The sequence below is a fragment of the Onychomys torridus genome, chromosome 8 (genome assembly GCF_903995425.1).
Source record: "Onychomys torridus chromosome 8, mOncTor1.1, whole genome shotgun sequence".
Classification (NCBI taxonomy): Eukaryota; Metazoa; Chordata; class Mammalia; order Rodentia; family Cricetidae; genus Onychomys; species Onychomys torridus.
In genome coordinates this window covers 66,501,002-66,519,162 of record NC_050450.1, presented here as the reverse complement: position 1 = coordinate 66,519,162, position 18,161 = coordinate 66,501,002, and the positions used below count along the sequence as shown (strand labels likewise).

The 18,161-nt window shown below is 48.3% G+C and overlaps 1 protein-coding gene across 1 annotated transcript in view; it reads left to right on the top strand.

Annotated features, from left to right (window-relative positions):
* Positions 1-17,238, top strand: part of Supt6h (SPT6 homolog, histone chaperone and transcription elongation factor) — a 38,160-nt gene extending 20,922 nt beyond the window's left edge. The window contains exons 19-37 of the mRNA XM_036194773.1: positions 74-191; positions 1,467-1,543; positions 1,760-1,895; positions 2,192-2,329; positions 2,399-2,566; positions 3,363-3,490; positions 4,527-4,734; positions 5,271-5,418; positions 6,581-6,723; positions 8,346-8,486; positions 10,459-10,654; positions 11,004-11,242; positions 11,766-11,879; positions 12,045-12,169; positions 14,728-14,840; positions 15,239-15,316; positions 15,400-15,566; positions 16,016-16,203; positions 16,480-17,238. Coding sequence (XP_036050666.1) covers positions 74-191; positions 1,467-1,543; positions 1,760-1,895; positions 2,192-2,329; positions 2,399-2,566; positions 3,363-3,490; positions 4,527-4,734; positions 5,271-5,418; positions 6,581-6,723; positions 8,346-8,486; positions 10,459-10,654; positions 11,004-11,242; positions 11,766-11,879; positions 12,045-12,169; positions 14,728-14,840; positions 15,239-15,316; positions 15,400-15,566; positions 16,016-16,203; positions 16,480-16,666 — 2,812 coding nt within the window. The 3' untranslated portion in view covers positions 16,667-17,238. The remainder of the gene's footprint in view (positions 1-73; positions 192-1,466; positions 1,544-1,759; positions 1,896-2,191; positions 2,330-2,398; positions 2,567-3,362; positions 3,491-4,526; positions 4,735-5,270; positions 5,419-6,580; positions 6,724-8,345; positions 8,487-10,458; positions 10,655-11,003; positions 11,243-11,765; positions 11,880-12,044; positions 12,170-14,727; positions 14,841-15,238; positions 15,317-15,399; positions 15,567-16,015; positions 16,204-16,479) is intronic.
* Positions 17,239-18,161: the final 923 nt, after the last annotated feature.

The window sequence follows — 18,161 nt, the reverse complement described above, 5'->3', positions numbered from 1 at the left end:
TCACACTATCTTCTTCCTGCCTGTGGTTTGTGTGGCTAACTATTGCATTGTTTCTTCTGTGGCTGGCTGGCAGAGATCACCCTGTGTTCTGTGCCTTAGTCAATGGTGAAGGAGAAGTGACTGATTTCCTCCGCCTGCCCCATTTTACCAAACGGCGAACTGCATGGAGAGAAGAAGAGCGCGAAAAGAAGGTAGGTCTTTAGAACAGGTCACACAAGTATGTGCTCAAAGTGCACTCTGCTTCCGTGAGTTCAAGCGTTGTTGTCTGAGTAAAACAACAAAACCTCACATAGTAAGTCAAGTTCATCACATCTTGAGGCTAAGCCAGAAGTGTAATCACTTTAGGAAATTGTAACTGATGTAGACCAGGCTGGCCTCAGACCCAGGGATCTACCTTCCTCTGCCTCCCCAGTGCTGGGATCAAAGGCGTGCACCACCACCCTTGGCAAGTTGGTTTTTTTTTTTTTTTTTTTTAAAACATTAGTTTAAATAACACTGATATTCTAATCCCCATCTTAATATTTTAAAATTCTCTCACCTTTGGGAGTCAGTCTCACTTCTGAAGGCAGTAGATGGCACTCTTTACTGGGTGTGGTTTGCTTTTGGTGGCCAGCCAGTGCCTAGGCCTTGTGTACTTCTGGGTCTGCCATGGCTTTTTCTGTTCTTAGCAGCATCTGGGTCAGACTGTTTCATGAGCTGAGAGCCACTGGAGCATTAATCCAGCCTTTTCCCTGCTTCTGCCCTTCAGTACCTCTTCTTCTAAAGGAAGATGGATTTGAATATTTCTGAATTTTTTTTTTTATTTAATTTAATTTATTTAGTATGAGTGCTCTGTCTGCATACATGCCAGAAAGAGCTATAGACCCCACTTATTATAGGTGGTTGACCATGTGGTTGCTGGGAATTGAACTCAGGACCTTTGGAAGAGCAGCCAATGCTCTTAACTGCTAAGCCATCTCTCCAGCCCCCCTGAATTTCTTTATCATAATTGTATTTCAAGATTTGGTAAGAGCCCCATTCTGAAAAATAACAACAAAGTTTACCAAACAGCATGTTTTTTACATCTTAAAATGAGGATCAAAATATCAGTATAGTATTGTCAGACTGTGGTCTACACAATAAAAAAGGTTTTTGTGGCTGGGTGGTAGTGGCGCACGCCTTTAATCCCAGCACTTGGGAGGCAGAAGCAGGCGGATCTCTGTGAGTTCGAGGCCAGCCTGGTCTACAAAGCGGGTTCTGGTTTTGTTTCTGGTTTTGTTTTTTGAGACATGGCTTCTCTGTGTAACATCCCTGGCTGCCCTGGAACTCTTTGAGACCAGGCTGTCCTTGAACTCACAGAGATCTGTCTGCTTCTGCCTTTCCAAGTGTTGGGATTAAAGATATGCCACCATAGCCAGCAATAATCATCTTAAAAAGAAATCTTTGCATGCCTGGAGCTATTCAGCTACAATCTTCTTTTAATCCAGGCTCAAGATATTGAAACCCTAAAGAAGTTTCTTGTGAATAAGAAGCCTCATGTGGTTACTGTGGCGGGAGAGAACAGGTAAGTCTGGTGTAAAGGTGTGACCCAAAGTCACTGTCTCTTATTGCTTAATCTGGTATGTGCCCAGAGTCTGGGTGTAATGCTGATACCCCAGGGATCTCTCTGGAGATGTGGCTCCTCTTTGCTTTGAAGCTCTTTCCTCCCAACCCCTCCTCAGTCAAGAGTATCCATTCCTGAGGAAATAGGTCCTTTGACCAATACTCTTCATCCTTCCAGGGATGCCCAGATGTTGATTGAGGATGTGAAGCGCATAGTGCATGAGCTGGACCAAGGCCAACAGCTTTCTTCTATTGGGGTGGAGCTGGTTGACAACGAGTTGGCCATTCTGTATATGAACAGCAAGAAATCAGAGGTAATGCTAATTTCCCACCCTCGAGGCTTCCTCTGCCAACTGCTGTGAACCCCAGTGGGACTGAATAGGAAGTGCAGGTTGTCAGGGTTAGGACTACACCTGTTAGCTTACCATGCAGAGACTTTCTGGGCTACGGAGCATTCAGATTGGCAGCTCCAGAGATTGAAGTGGTCCTAGGAAAAGAAGCAAAGGCCCCAGAGGAGATAAAAAGGTAGCTCAAGCCAGAGTGGTTGAGATGTCTTCTTACCCTGTCACTTTGGACACCCTAAAGGTCTGTGACCTTCCTTTGCTTCTAGGCAGAGTTCCGGGACTATCCACCAGTTCTGAGACAAGCCGTCTCTCTAGCCCGACGCATCCAAGACCCTCTGATCGAGTTTGCCCAGGTGTGCAGCTCGGATGAGGACATCCTGTGTCTCAAGTTCCATCCCTTACAGGTGAGTGGGTTGAGCCTGTGGGCCAGGGGGTGGAAGGGCACAGTGGCTCACTCGCTGCTCCGCCGGCAGGAGCACGTTGTGAAAGAAGAGCTGCTCAGCGCCTTGTACTGCGAGTTCATCAACCGTGTCAACGAGGTTGGGGTTGATGTCAACCGAGCCATTGCCCACCCCTACAGCCAGGCCTTGATCCAGTACGTCTGTGGCCTGGGACCTCGAAAAGGGACCCACCTGCTGAAGGTAGGCTTGGTTGATTAGAAAGCAATCATTTCATTGAGTGTGAAGAACTTTGCCAATATAATTGACAGATCAGAGAGGTAAAGCAGGTTTGTTGAGAACCGCTCGGCCAATGAGCCAAGTTCAGGTGCAGAGGCCGAGCCCTGCTCTTCACTGCTGTGCTATAGTGCCTGTAAGCCATGATGGAAACAGGAAAAACCAGAAAAGCACTTTCTTCTTCCAGTGCAAACAAAAAGGAATTTCAGAGAGAGTGTCAAAAGCATTCATTAGACTGTTTTTCTAATGTGAAGGATGCCCACTGTAGTCTGTATTGCAATACACCTTCAAGCCATCCACAGTTACATGTCATTGTCTTTTGGTTTGGTTTGGCTTTTTAAGACAGAGTTTTTTTCTGTGATTCCCCGGCTGGCCTTGAACTCAGAGAGATCTACCTGCCTCTGGCTCCCAAGTGCTGGGATTACAGGCGTGTGCCACTACTGCCCTGCCCGGCCTTATTTTTGTTTTGAGGCAGTTTCCTTTAGCCCTAGCTTACTTTGTTGCTAAGGTTGACCTTGAGCTTCCCATGATCCTTTTGCCTCAATCTCTGAAGTGCTAGCATTACATGTGTGTGCCACCATGCTCAGCCATACATAGTCTGATAGGTAAGGTATAGCTCATTAAAGGCATTATTAAGTGGTAACATGGTGGTGTCTCAGACACTCAGTCTGACAGAGCCATAGAGAGTTTATCAGAAACCAGAAAGCAGTCTAGGGATGCAGGCCCTCTTACTGCCCTGCTCACTTCCAGCCCTCTTCCCTAGATCTTGAAACAGAACAATACACGACTCGAGAGCCGGACTCAGCTGGTCACCATGTGTCACATGGGTCCCAAAGTCTTCATGAATTGTGCTGGCTTCCTCAAGATCGACACTGCCTCACTGGGGGACAGGTGATACCCTCTGTTTAGACAGGCCAGGAGCAATTCCTTGGGCATTGATTTGGGGTGTCAGGGAATTAGGCCTTTGAAAGGGCCCCAGGCCAATTAAAATTAGGAAATGTTTTAAAGAAAAGGTAAGAAGTCGCCCCTGACCTACGGAAAAGATGAATTCTGAGGCTTTTTCATCTGAGAGGGAGACACAGAAGCAACAGTGTGGTCTTTAAAGGAGAAAGCATAAGGTTGTGCTCAGGGTTTGTCAGAGCCAGATGAATTGGGAACAGTAAGCAAGGGGCCCTGGGAAGAGAGCATGGGTCTGAAGAGGTTCAAGAAGGGGAGAGAGGTTTGTTCTGTTTTAGGATGGTGGTACTGAGACTTCACTATTGACCTCTTCCTCTCCAGAAGTTATCAACTCAGTCTTTGGAGGATCTTTTCCACGGGCACATAGCTCCTCATTCAGTAATGGAAGTCAGTGGGGAAATAGGCTTCAAGTTCTAAAACTCCATTTTCCACTCAGCTTTGCTGTAACACTCCACGAATAACATAGGCCCATGTGAGTGCACGGGCAAGACCAGCCTGGGAAGGCTTTATGGGGGAACAGCTGCAGCAGATTCTCAGAGGTTTCCCCTCTTGTTTTATATTATGACTCATAAGCTCACTATATAAAACTCAACAGAAGGAACTATTATACAGAAAGTGGAAGTCCCCCATAATTCCACCCCCAGAGAAAACTGCCATAACAGTTTTTATGTATACTACAATTTTCTAAATTTTATTTTTGCTATGCATTTACTAACTACTCATTTACTTCAAAAATGAGATCACATGGCTCATAGTGTTTTGCAGTGCATTTTTCACGTATCAGTATATCATGGCCATCTCCCCATGTCAGCAAACATAAATTTACTTCATTCTTTTTAATGGCTGTATAGTATTCCATCATGGAGTGCCCTGGTTTACCCAGCCAGTTCCACATTGGTGGACATTTGGGTTGTTAACTAATTGAAACTTCTGGGTCTTATATCTTGTTCCGTCTCTGCCTTTCCTCCAGCACTGACTCATACATTGAAGTCCTTGATGGCTCCCGAGTCCACCCTGAAACGTATGAATGGGCCAGGAAGATGGCAGTGGACGCCTTGGAATACGATGAGTCTGCAGAGGACGCCAATCCTGCAGGAGCCCTTGAGGAAATCTTGGAAAACCCAGAGCGGCTGAAGGATCTTGACCTTGATGCTTTTGCAGAAGAGCTGGAGAGACAGGTAGGTGACTGTACGTCCCAACAGGCAAGGACTCAACTCTGTGCAGCAGCTGTCCAGAGACCCTGATACTAGTGTGGGAGCCTTGATCCTCTCCTCTCCTCTCCTGCCTATGCTGTACTGAGCTTCTGAGGGAAGCTTTTAGCCCTCATTAGTGAGCCAGGAAAGTGTCAGGTGCCTTTAAGTGAGAGGCAGGACGGAGGAGGAGGAGTATGTGCTGTGCAGCCCTCGTTCCTCCTGTCCAGCAGCAGAGCTGTGTGTTGTCTCCTTTATTGAGGTAGGAGCAGCAGCACACACCTGTAATAAGTAATCCCAGCTGCTCAGGAGGCTAAAGCAGGAAGATGTCATGTTCAAGGGCAACTTGGACATCAGACACCATTGAGGGAGAAGTTGAGAGAAAGAAGTGAGAATTTCCTGCAGTAAATGTTGACAGTAAAGAAAAGCATGGACAGGTGCAAACTGGCTGCCTCCTGTCACTAAAATTCCCAGTAAGTCAGGTTGAGGGCTGCAAGGCTTTTCCTAATGGACTTCTTCCCCAGGGCTATGGAGACAAGCACATCACACTGTATGATATCCGAGCAGAGCTCAGTTGTCGTTATAAGGACCTCAGGACAGCCTACCGCTCTCCTAACACAGAGGAGATCTTCAATATGTTAACCAAAGAGACACCAGAGACCTTCTACATTGGTAAGTAGTGAGGCTGTACTTAGGGAATGCTGTGTGGAGAACTCAGGGTGTTTACTATGTGCACATAAATTGAAAAGGTTTGCAATAGTATAAGATAGGTTTACAGGGTATATGGTACACACCTTTAATTATCCCAGCACTGGGGAGGTAGAGGCAGGCAGATCTCTGAGTTCAAGGCCAGGCTGATCTGCAGAGCAAGTTCCAGGATAGCTGGTGCTACACACGGAAACCCTATCTCAAAAAACAAATAAACAACAACAATAACAAAACAAAAGGTCTACACATCAGATGAGGAAGACCAAGAGATCTTTTATCCTAGTTTGCTTTGCTGTTGCTGTGATAAAACTCTGACCGAAAGTAGCTTTTGAGGAGGAAAGGGCTCATTGCATCCTACAGGTTAGAGTCCATCATTGAGGGAAGCCAGGACAGAAGCTTGAGGCAGGAACCTGAGCAGACACTGTGGAAGAGTGCTGCTTACTTTTACTGGCTTGCTCTTGGGCTCATGTTCCATTGCCTATCTTACATACCTGGGACTACTTGCCCTGGAGTGGCACTGTCCTCTATCAGTTAGTGGCCAAGAAAATGTCCCCAAAGACATGTCCACGGGCCAATCTGGTAGGATAATTCCTCAGTTGAAGTTTCCTCTTCTCAGGTGTCTCTAGTTTGTGTGAAGTTGGGGAAGAATTCAAGGCCTAGACTGGAAGTCAGAATTGAGGTCAAGATCAAGTTAAACCTCTGTCCATGCCTGTTGGTGCAAACATGTAATCTTACCTACTTGGGAGAGAAAGGAGGGAGGGTTGGAAATTTGGGAACAGCCTAAGCTACAGAGTGAATTTACAGTGAGAATGGGTCTCAAAATAAAACGTAAAAGGAGGACTTGGGAATAGCTCCTTGTTGGGGCATTTCAGTAGTATTTGCAAGACCCTGAGTTCGGTCCCCAACACTGACAAAATACAGATAAAGTTCCACTTCTAGCTTGCTTTGAGATCTTTCATGAAGTTGGCTTACAGGAGTCATTTCCATGGCATTAAGTGCAGGGAAAGTCTCTGTCCTCCAGGATGAGGAAGAACTCAGTAGAGATGCCTTAAGACATGCTGTGTCAGCAAAGAGTAGTGGGACGGAATCAGCTCTCCCTTCCCTTAACCTGCTTTTTTCCCTCCAGGAAAGCTCATCATCTGCAATGTTACTGGCATTGCTCACAGACGCCCACAGGGTGAGAGCTATGACCAGGCCATCCGAAATGACGAGACAGGGCTGTGGCAGTGCCCCTTCTGCCAACAGGACAACTTCCCTGAGCTCAGCGAGGTATGTGCTGCAGTGCTCCTGGGGGGTGAGTTCTTTAACTGAGAAGTCTGGTGCAGAGACAGAGGTGGGAGTGTTGAGTTCATGCTCCCACCCAAGAAGTACACAGGGAAGGGGTGAGAAGAAGTGAGGTGCCATGTGTCTCTTCCATTCTATGCAGTCACTGTGACCTGTAACTCTTGCCCCACCTTCTGTCTGTCACTATATATAGCGAGTTATGATTTGAGAATATGCTTTTTTACCCACAGAGTAGACAGTGCCTTATACTTGTTTGAGGGTATGTGTAGGCTGTATATGATTTTTGTAGTATCACCACTTTTTTTTTTTTTTAAGATTTATTTACTTATCATGTATACAGTGTTCTGCCTGCATGTGTCCCTGCACTCCAGAAGAGGGCACCAGATCTCATTACAGATGCTTGTGAGCCACCATGTGGTTGCTGGGAATGGAACTCAGGACCTGTGGATGAACAGCCAGTGCTCTTAACCTCCAAGCCATCTCTCCAGGCCTTATCCCCACTCTTAATTTTCCCTTTATTCATCTAGGCATTATGTGCTTGCCTGCCATTCTTTTCTTCTTTTTTTTCTTCTGGAGACCAGGTCTCATTATGTACCCTTGGCTTGCCTAGAGTTCACTGTGTAGATGAGACTGGCCTTGAACTCATAGAGGTCTGCCTGCCTCTGCCTCCTTAGTGCTGAAATTAAAGGTGTGTGTTACCACACCCAACTATCATGTTCTTTTCTAAAGTCACCTAGCATTTTCTGGCTTTTCACTTATTATTAGATTCACTGTAGCAAGTTCCTGTGTAGATACTTGTTCCACTCAGTACGGCAGAACAGAACAAAAGAGACCACGGTGGAGTTAGGAAGTCAGTCAGCTAAGCCTGAAAGGTTCGTCTAATGACCTTAGTGCCAAACATTAAGTCAAGGAACTATGGATGTTCACTGTCCCTTGGTGGGTAGCTGATTGTGTTTCCAGACTAGTGCCAACCATCGGTGGTAGAATAAATTACAGCAGTCTTAGATACCCCTTTCTGTTTGGTGTGTGTGTGTTTTTTTTAATTTTATTTCTTTTATATATGTGTGTATACACCATAGTGTGTGTGTGGCAGTTTTTTTTCTTTTTTTTTTTTTTTTTAAGATGTATTCACGCCAGGCGGTGGTGGTGCACGCCTGTAATCCCAGCACTCAGGAGGCAGAGGCAGGTGGATCTCTGTGAGTTCGAGGCCAGCCTGGGCTACAGAGCTAGTCCAGGACAGCCTCCAAAGCTACAGAGAAACCCTGTCTCAAAAAACCAAAAAAAAAAAAAAAAAAAAAAAAGATGTATTCACTTTATTTTAGATGTGACTGTTTTGCCTGTATGGGTATAGGTGCACTATATGGTGTACTTGGTGCCCTCAGAGGTCAGAAAAGGGCATTGCCCCTTATCACTGGAGTTATGTGATTGTTTGTGAGCCACTGTGTGGATGCTGGGAATTGACCCCAGGTTCCCTGCCAGAGCAGTAAATAAATACTCTAAACCGCTGCGCTATCTGTCTAGTCTCCCCTCTCTTCCCCATCCCGCATTACTCTTCTGAACACAGGAGCTCCAGATTCCTGACAGTCAACCTGCTTTCTGTTCTTTAGGTCTGGAACCACTTCGACAGTGGTTCGTGCCCTGGCCAGGCCATTGGTGTGAAAACGAGACTAGACAACGGTGTCACCGGCTTCATCCCTACCAAATTCCTCAGTGACAAGGTGGTGAAGAGGCCAGAGGAGCGAGTGAAGGTAGATGGATGACTAACCTAAGGAGTAGTGTACTCTCCAGCTGCCCCAGTTAGACTTTCTAACTGTGGGCCTCCCTACTGGAAGTTAGGCTCTCTTCCCAGTGACTGCTGGTGGTCAGAGCAGAGAGGATTTAGAATAACTGGAAGAAGCTGTGAGAGCATCTGAATGAGCAGTGGCTTTTGTCTGCTGCCTTTGTAAGCAGTTTCTGCTGGTTGCCAGCCCTCTGGGAGAGGTTCCTTCCTGTGTGGGAAGCTGTGGTTTCAGCACATGGCAGGAAGTGAGACCCAGCATCGCAAATAAGAAAGCTATTTAGACAGTGTTGCTCAGGAGATTTTAAAGGCTGTGTCTCAGCTCTGTCCATAGACTACCTCTGGGCTGCACAGCAGAACAGGGCCACACAGAAGGAGCCTCCAAATGGAGCTTGGCAGTAAATTTCCAAGCTCCCTTCTGTCATAGACATCTCCTGCAGCTGCCCGTACTGGGCTCCAGCTAGACACTCAGTGAGTATATGTCCATCCATGTTCTGTCCTCCACCCTGTATTTGAGGGGAGGAAGGACATACACACACTGTTGTGCACTTGGAGGTCAGAGAGTAGCTTTTCCAGAATTGATTCTCTCTTTCTACCTTGGGTTATTGGTTTGGAGTGCCTGGTAGGGAGGGGGTTTTGTTTTGTTTTTGAGACAGCTTCTCACTATGTAGCCCTAGCTGTGACTTGCTTTGTAGACTCTGCCTACCTCTGCCTTCTGAGTGCTAGGATTAAAGGCATGCACCACTATACCCAGGTCTACCTCAGTTTTTACGGTTCCTCATCTGGCTTTTTATGAGGGTTCCAAGGATCAAACTCAGATCTCCATGCTTGCATGAGTACCTTTACACACTGAGTCACGCCCCTGCCACCTCCCCACACCACACCACCCCAGCCCTCTATGTTGTCTCTAATCTTACAACTTCAAATACTCTTTTTTTCTTTTAAAAAGTAGGGTCTCATGTAACCCACCCTGGCCTCAAACTTGGTATGTAGCTAAGGAGGACCTTCAACTTCTAATCTCCCTGCCTCTACCTCCCAATGGCTAAAATTCAAAGATATATGCCATATCTGTTTTTATGTAGTGCTAGGAATTAAACCCTGTGAATACTGGGGAAGCATTCTAGTAATTGAGCCATTTTCCAGCTCTTGGTTTTCTCCTAGAGAGATCTGAATGCTTTTAGGATCACCCAGTCGGTGACATGGCTGGATCCAGATTTGCCAGATACAGCTTCTACAAGAAAGCATTTAATTGGAAGCTTACTTACAGTTTTAGATTAGTCCATGATCATTTTGGTGGGAAGCAGACAGGCATGGCTCTGGAGCAGCAGTAGCTGAGAGTTTTTACATCCTGATCCGTAGGCAACAGGCAGAGAAAGACACTAGGTCTGGCCTGGGCTTTTGAACCCTCAAAGCCAATCCCAGTGAGACACTTCCTCCAACAAGGTCATGCTTCCTAACCCTTCCAAATAGTTCACCATCTGAAGACTAAGCATGCAAATAGATGAGCCTGAGGAGGCCATTCTCATTCAGCCTCCACAACCTATATAAGTCCGGGAAAGCTGTGGACTTACGGCTCAAAAGAAATTCTTAATAACGAAGGCAGGATTTTCAACAGGATCCTAACAGACTGCTCAAGTCGGGAAAGATGGCAAAAACAAAAGCCAAAAAAGCAGCTGTTCAAAAAAGGGCGTGAACTTTGGCGAGTATCATGGGAGGGGTGCCTCTGCTAGTCCTCCAGTTTTCCAGTTAAGAGTGGGTAGCACTGGTGCAGTGCACACTTACCCACCCCAAACTCTACTCTGCCGTTTGGTAGCTGGCTTTGAGCAAGTCCTACCTTTCTGTTTGGGCTTTGCAGTTTTCTGTTTTGTTTGTTTGTTATGTGAAATAAAGCATTGGGCTAGATAGTGTTTGTCCCTTCCAGCTCACATGTTCTGTGGATCTAGGTGGGGATGACTGTTCACTGCCGAATCATGAAGATTGATATTGAAAAGTTCAGTGCAGACCTGACCTGCCGGACCTCGGACCTCATGGACAGGAACAACGAGTGGAAGCTGCCCAAGGATACCTACTACGACTTTGACGCCGAGGCAGCCGACCACAAGCAGGAAGAGGACATGAAGCGGAAGCAGCAGCGGACCAGTGAGTGCTCAGCAGTAGGCCTTGCTCCTGAATACGCAGCCTGCACTCGGGAACTTAGGCTGTGGTTTGTGTGCATTGGTTCCCAGGGCTGGACGGGTGACCAGTTTTATGGCACTGAGGCCCAGAGGCAAGCATGAGCAGGACTGGAACCTGGGTCTCCTGACTTATATTTTGCTAAACTTCATCTCCTCATACAGCCTAAGAACTAAGACTGACAGTTCATTCACATCAGAGAGCCCAAGCCAGAAAGTGTCTCAGAATCCCATAGCTGCTCAGAAGCTACCCCTGGTTGTCCTGTTGCTATCAGCCCCCAACCCATCACCTGGTCTGTCTCTCCTGCCCCCTTCAGCATACATCAAGCGAGTGATTGCACACCCATCCTTCCATAACATAAATTTCAAGCAAGCAGAAAAGATGATGGAGACCATGGACCAAGGAGATGTTATCATCCGACCCAGCAGCAAGGGTGAAAACCACCTGACAGTGACCTGGAAAGTCAGTGATGGCATCTACCAGCATGTAGATGTGCGGGAGGAGGGCAAGGAAAACGCCTTCAGCCTGGGAGCCACTCTGTGGATCAACAGTGAGGTGAGAGCCAGGCCTGAACAAGTTCTTTCTGTTGTTTTCACCTGACAGTAACATATTTTTGTTAGGCAGAGCATCAGAGCAGGGTGATTTGTAGAATAAGTTACCAGCTTCCCTCCACCCCATGTTTCAAATTTTAAAATTGCCCAGAGAGAACTATTGAGGAAGAGGAAAAAATACGTGTGTGTGTGTGTGTGTGTGTGTGTGTGTGTGTGTGTGTGTGGTGTGTGTGTGTGTGTGTGTGTGTGTGTGTGTGTGTGTGTGTGTGCAGACATACACATGAGGTCTCTTACCTATGTTCAGCAAGGAGAAATCCAAAGTTCTCCATTGTTCCTGAATACCAGGGAAACATCATAGTTAGTACTCAACTTTATTCTGGTAAGCCAGTGTCTGGAATTTAATCAAACCAGTTGATAAATTGAGGGGATTTTGCAGTAGAGTGAGGTGGAAGCCAGTCTCTGTCCTATCTCTTCAGGGTGGGTTTATACAGGGCAGGGAGTCTTAGCTCTTAATGTTCTTCCTATAGGAATTTGAAGACTTGGATGAGATTGTTGCCCGCTATGTCCAGCCCATGGCTTCCTTTGCTCGAGACCTTCTGAACCACAAGTATTACCAGGACTGTAGTGGTGGAGACCGAAAGGTGGGTCTGAGACCCTCTGAGGGATGACATCTTCCAGGCTCCTAAGGGTGGATGCTTCCCCTTGAGTGTGGGGCTCAGTGGTGAAGGAAGTCTATGTGTGTATTCACTAGTCATTGTGTGCCAAGCATGCTACCATCCCAACCTGTCCCCTCATTCTACCCCCAGAAGTTAGAGGAGCTGCTCATCAAAACTAAGAAGGAGAAGCCCACCTTCATCCCTTACTTCATCTGTGCCTGCAAGGAACTGCCCGGCAAGTTCCTCCTGGGATACCAGCCCCGGGGTAAACCCAGGTGAGCACTGGTGCCAAGAAGCTGCAGCCTGCCACTGGGGTCACATATAAGCTAGAAGAGAGTCAGACCTCTCTGGTTCTTCCTTCCTCTGTCCTCTTAGCCATCAGAACAGAAGTGGTGGTAGAGATGGGGAGAGGTTCGTGATGCACAGATGTCCAGGTGTGGCCCGGCGGCACGAGAGCTTTTTGTGGTTTTGGTTTTGTTGCTGCTGCTTTTTTCCTTCCTCCCTCCCTCCCTCCCTTCCCTCCTTCCTTCCTTCTTTCCTTCCTTTCTTTGTAAGCTGACTGTGATGTTCTCAAGCATGAACTTTGTAAGAGACAGTGTTGTGTCACAGTGTCAAAAGGTTGGACATGCCTGGTAGAGACAAAAGCAGAGTCACCTAAGAAAGACACCCTCATCCACACTAGGAGTTCCCTTCACCACCATTCCCAAGGCACTACAGTAACTGGAAAGGCTCCCTTCTTCATCTTTCCAGAACTTGCAGCACATGGTGGCTCACTGATGCCACAATGTCTATCTCTTGTGTCCTACTGAGTGTGGGTGTGGCAGATGTGTCTCCTCCTCTGTTCTCTTCCGTGTGTGACTGGCAGACTGCTTTTCCTGAGGCGCTGCTTTTCCTGCACCTCTAGCTCACCCTGTCCAGTTTCCTTAGGCTGATCTACTTAGGTCTGTTGGCGCCAGCTATCCTACCCTCACCGAGGACGTTTGTGCTCTAACCTTGTACTGGCCACATGTGATACATAGCTTGGACCATTTAGTGGAGCTCTGGGACCTTGTGGCACCTGGAACATCATGTTCTTTTTGAGATGCCTTTCCTACCACATCAGTGCCTTCTCTGGAAGGCACTCTAAGAGAGGCAGCCAGGGCCCTGAGAGAATGTAAATGTCTCACAAAGACCACGTGAGGGGCTAGAGAGATGGCTCAGAGGTTAAGAGCACTGACTGCTCTTCCAGAGGACCTGAGTTCAATTCCCAGTAACCACATGGTGGCTCACAACCATCTGTAATGAGATCTGGCGTCCTCTTCTGTATACATAATAAATAAATAAATCTTTAAAAAAAAAAAAAAAAAAAAAGACCACGTGAAAAAGTTGGGAACCTGGAACAACAGATAGAAAACAGTTTTTGGTTGAGTATAATTGAAGCCTGTTAGGGGAGGTCCTGCAGTGTTCTGCAGCTGATTTGATTCCAAAGTGTTGGCAACTAGCTTTGATCTGCCTTTTGTGTCTGGTACCTTCTGTTTGAAGTCTAAATCTTACTTATCTGAGAGTTTCCTAAAGTTTCAAAGCCTATGCAAAACCTGGTTATAAGAGGACTCCGCAAACTGAGATGTCTATAACTGTGGAATTCGCCGCGTTGGCATTGTCTCTTTGATGAGCTTAGATGACAGGTTTCTGTAGACGGAAATTGACTTGCTGAAAGTGTGAATTGTATAGCAATTTAAAAACCCCTTACTAAGCTGTAGTCAGTCAGTTCGCCAGAGGCTAACTTCCCTGCAGGTGCAGAAGGCTAGAATTCATCCTGGAGTGCCTCTGTCTTCTTTCCACGGACCTCGTGAACCCAACCTGTTAGGTTCACATGCACAACAGAGGTCTTGGCCATGCTTAGCATTGTCTCAGTTGTTGGCTCTTCTTGAGTGAGCACAGCACTGCGTTTAGATGTGATGACTGCCTTGGATACTTGTGACCACCCTTTAGGCTTAAGGGCGGTTATGCTTGGTACGGTCACATAGGTGGTAAGTGCAGAACTCCAATTTAGAACTAGAACCAGGCATAAAGGTAAGGCCCATCCTCCTAGCCACTCTGCTACCCTCAGAAGTAGTGAATGAGGGCAGACTAGCCACCTTCTAGAGTGCTGAAGAATTCTCCCTGCTTATCTGGATCTGTCCAGCAAGGCCTCTTCCCACCTGATGTCCTGTAACCTTGGTCTCCCTCTCTGCTGAGGCATGCTGTCTTCAGTGAAGACATCCCATCTCCAGCACAGCCTCAGCACACAAGGCCACTGCACCTTACCCTTGATGGTGCAGTCATGTGCAACTCCTCCCCGTCATCTCCCCTCCTCCAGCATCCAGTATGGCTGTGTACATGGTTGACCCGTATTTGGTCACTTTCTCACAGGTGGCCACAAGCAAGTTGGCAGGGGGTGGGTTTATTAGATCATAGTTCATGGAAGGAAGGGGAAGCCCCAATGGATTGGGCCTTCCTACATCAATCACTAATTAAGAAAATGTCCTACATGTCTACAGCCTGTTTTTTTTTTTTTTTTTTTTTAAGATTTATTTATTTATTATGTATACAGTGTTCTGCCTGCATGCCAGAACTCATTACAGATGGTGGTGAGCCACCGTGTGGGTGCTGGGAATTGAACTCAGGACCTCTGGAAGAGCAGCCAGTACTCTTAACCGCTGAGCCATCTCTCCAGCCCACTACAGCCCGTCTTATGGAGACATTTTCTCAACTGAGGCTCCGTCCTCTCCAGTGACTTTATAGCTTGTGTCAAGTTGATATAAAACCAGCTAAACAAGCAATATCTAATGCTTGTTTCCTTACAAAATCTCAGGATAGAATATGTAACAGTGACTCCTGAAGGATTCCGGTACCGGGGCCAGGTCTTCCCAACTGTGAATGGGCTCTTCAGGTGGTTCAAGGATCACTATCAGGACCCTGTACCAGGTGAGCTCTGCTGTACTCTGCCTGCTCTTGGCTGTGGTGAGAGGGACATGGGTCCTGGCTCAGGAAGGTGAAGTCAGTCATGGTCTCAACTGCTTCACCCCGCTCCCCCTTTGAGCAGCGGGGAGGCTCTCCATCCACTGGCCTGTGCAGCGCCTCTTCCACCCTCTTCCTTTCCTCTCTGACTTCGTTGTGGTTTGTTATGTTTTTCAAGACAGGTTTCTCTGTGTAATAGCCCTGGCTGTCCTGGAACTCACTCTGTAGACCATGCTGGCCTCGAACTCACAGAGACCCACCAGCCTCTGCTTTCTACGTGCTGGGATTGACCCTCTTCTGACTCTTGAACTGGGAAGCCAGAGTAGCTTTCTTGAGGAGCATAACTGACTGCATGTTTCTTATAGGTATCACTCCCAGCAGCAGCAGCAGGACTCGGACCCCCGCTTCTATCAATGCTACCCCAGCCAACATCAATCTTGCAGGTGGGAAGCTTGGGCTGAGGCTTGTAGGGCAGTGGGGAGTTAAAGGGATTTACACCCTAACATGACCGACTGTGTGTTTACAGATCTGACACGGGCTGTGAACGCCTTGCCTCAGAACATGACTTCGCAGATGTTCAGTGCCATTGCTGCTGTGACAGGGCAGGGACAGAACCCCAATGCTACCCCAGCCCAGTGGGCATCCAGCCAGTATGGCTATGGTGGCAGTGGAGGAGGCAGCAGCGCCTACCATGTATGTGTTTTCGGGAGGATTCTTCCTGAGCAGGGAGGGGAGGAGACGGAGCGGTCATCTTTTACCTATAGACTCCGATGCTGTAGACACCTTTGGCCATGCCCACCACCAGGAGCTTCCTGTGCTTGGGCCTGGGAACCATCTCTTAACAGATGTTCCTGATCTCCAGCACATTTGACAGTGAAGGGAGTAAGAAAGGGCCTGGCCTTTGCACAGAGCCTTATGGGATATCTGGAACCCTCCAGTCATCTGAGGTGTGAAAGATTGGTGGGCAATTTTGTATACTGGTGCCATCCTTGCTTTTCTTTACTCTCCAAAGTAACTGCCACTTCCTGGTGGGTCAGCTGGGAAGCACTGTTCACAGCCAGCTCTCATGACCTGTCAGAGATTCACAGTAAAGTCAAGCAAGCCCATGCCATACCCTTATTGCTCTGTCCACCCCTCTTTAGGTGTTCCCAACACCGGCCCAGCAGCCGGTGGCCACACCACTAATGACCCCCAGCTACTCCTACACGACCCCAAGCCAGCCCATTACCACCCCACAATACCACCAGCTCCAGGCCAGCACCACCCCACAGTCCACCCAGGCCCAGCCCCAGCCTTCCTCCAGCTCCCGACAACGGCAGCAGCAGCCAAAGTAAGTCCATGGAGAGGGCCCACAGGCGGGTTACTAGTGGGAACGGGGGTGCCATGTGGCCTGAAGACTTAGCAGAAGCAGGCATTCTGTGTCTTCTTAAATGCCAAGACCTAGGAGATGTGCCCCTGGGCTCTGGGGAAGAATGGGAAAGCAGGGGAGAGGCTGCTTCCTGTAAGAGTCAGGTTCCTTCTGTGATCTCTGCTGTGACTGGGGGGGGGCCCTTCTCACAGACCCCAGAAGAACCTAGTTTCTTAAGGCTCTTCCTTTCTGCTCCAGGTCCAACAGCCATGCAGCCATCGACTGGGGCAAGATGGCCGAGCAGTGGCTACAGGAGAAGGAGGCAGAACGTCGGAAACAGAAACAGCGGCTAACCCCTCGACCCTCTCCCAGCCCCATGATCGAAAGCACCCCCATGTCCATTGCTGGCGATGCGACCCCACTCCTGGACGAGATGGATCGGTAGGGGGCCTGTTCCTCGGACTCTGCTTACCTCTGAGGCTCCAAGAGGCCTGGCCACCCACAGCCTCACTCCCTGCCCCTCTTTTTTTGTCCATAAAGTGGCATGAAATGACATTCTCTTTAATGGTCAGCCTGGATGGGTGGCAGGCTGGATGGCCTTGTGAGCTGGTGTGCACCAAGGAGCAGTTCCCCCGCTCCAGACCTGTGCCAACCACCTGTCCCGGGACCAGGCTGGGGGAGGAATGTAGCCAGGAAGAGAATGAACGTGGAGCAGTCTGTGATCCCCCTGGAAGCCATTTTTGAGTTTCTGCCCTCACCTGACACAGGCTAGAATGGGCATCAGGCTCGACTTGTACATGTCCCCAGCCTTCATGGGGAGACCGATGCTATTTATTCAGTTTGAGGCAGGAGGGAGAGGAGGGTCCTGATGTCAATACTTTGGTGGCTGTCAGAGTAGGACTGTGGGGGACATACGGAGCAGTGTTGACCTGCCAGCCCCTGCCTACCCTATCCTCATCTACCCATGGCCACCTGCTTCTTACCTGTCATTTGAATAAACAGTGTTTCTACAGAGCACTTGCCGAGGTCTCTCTCCAGCTCCCTGCTCTGAAGGGTTGTTCCAAAGCAGTTTGAAACACCGAAAACTTACCCTCATAATCTGTCAGAGGCCAGGATTCAGATTGCCTGTGGTCACCTCCCTGCTCTGAGCCTCATGACCCTGCGTGGGCTTCTTACCTCTTTTGTCAGCTGTTGAGGTGGAGTCTCTAGCCCAGGCTGGCCTTGGAGTTGTTACAGCAATCCTGCCTCTGCCTCCTGAGGCCTAGAATTGCAGGAAGGACACACGTGTGCTGAAGGGGTTTGGGTTTGTTTTTCTTGGTGTTTGGTTTTTTGAGATAGGGTTTCTCTGTGTAACCCTGACTGTCCTGGAACTCACTCTGTAGACCATGCTGACTTCGAACTCAGAGATCCACCTGCCTCTGCCTCCTGAGTGCTGAGATTAAAGGTGTGCACCACAACCCCTGGTTAATTTTAATTATGTATGTGTATGTGTGAGTGTATTCACAGAAGACCAAAAGAGGGCTTTGGATCCCTTGCAACCGGAGTGATGGGTGGCTCTGGGCCACTATGCATAGGTATCGGGAACTCAGGTGTTCTTCTCCAAGTGCAGTAAGTGCGCCTAACTAACCGCTGGGCTGTCCTACCTGTGAACAAGAGGTGATGACACACACAGGGCATTAGGAAATGCTGGGCCAGGGCCAGGGCCTGGCCGTTTTTAGCCATCAAACCACTGTGTTGTTCTCATCTTCTCACGCAGTGGAGAAACGTAAATCTGTGAGCCCCTGGGCACCCCTTCATTTCCCAGCTGTGCCTTGGTCCCTGACAGCCTCTGAGAAGTCAGTTCTTGGCCCAGAATGGGCCCCTCACCTGCTCACCCTCAGACACACAGGCCATGGGAGAGGGCTGTTTCCCACCCTCTCCCCTCCTGGCTCAGGATCAGC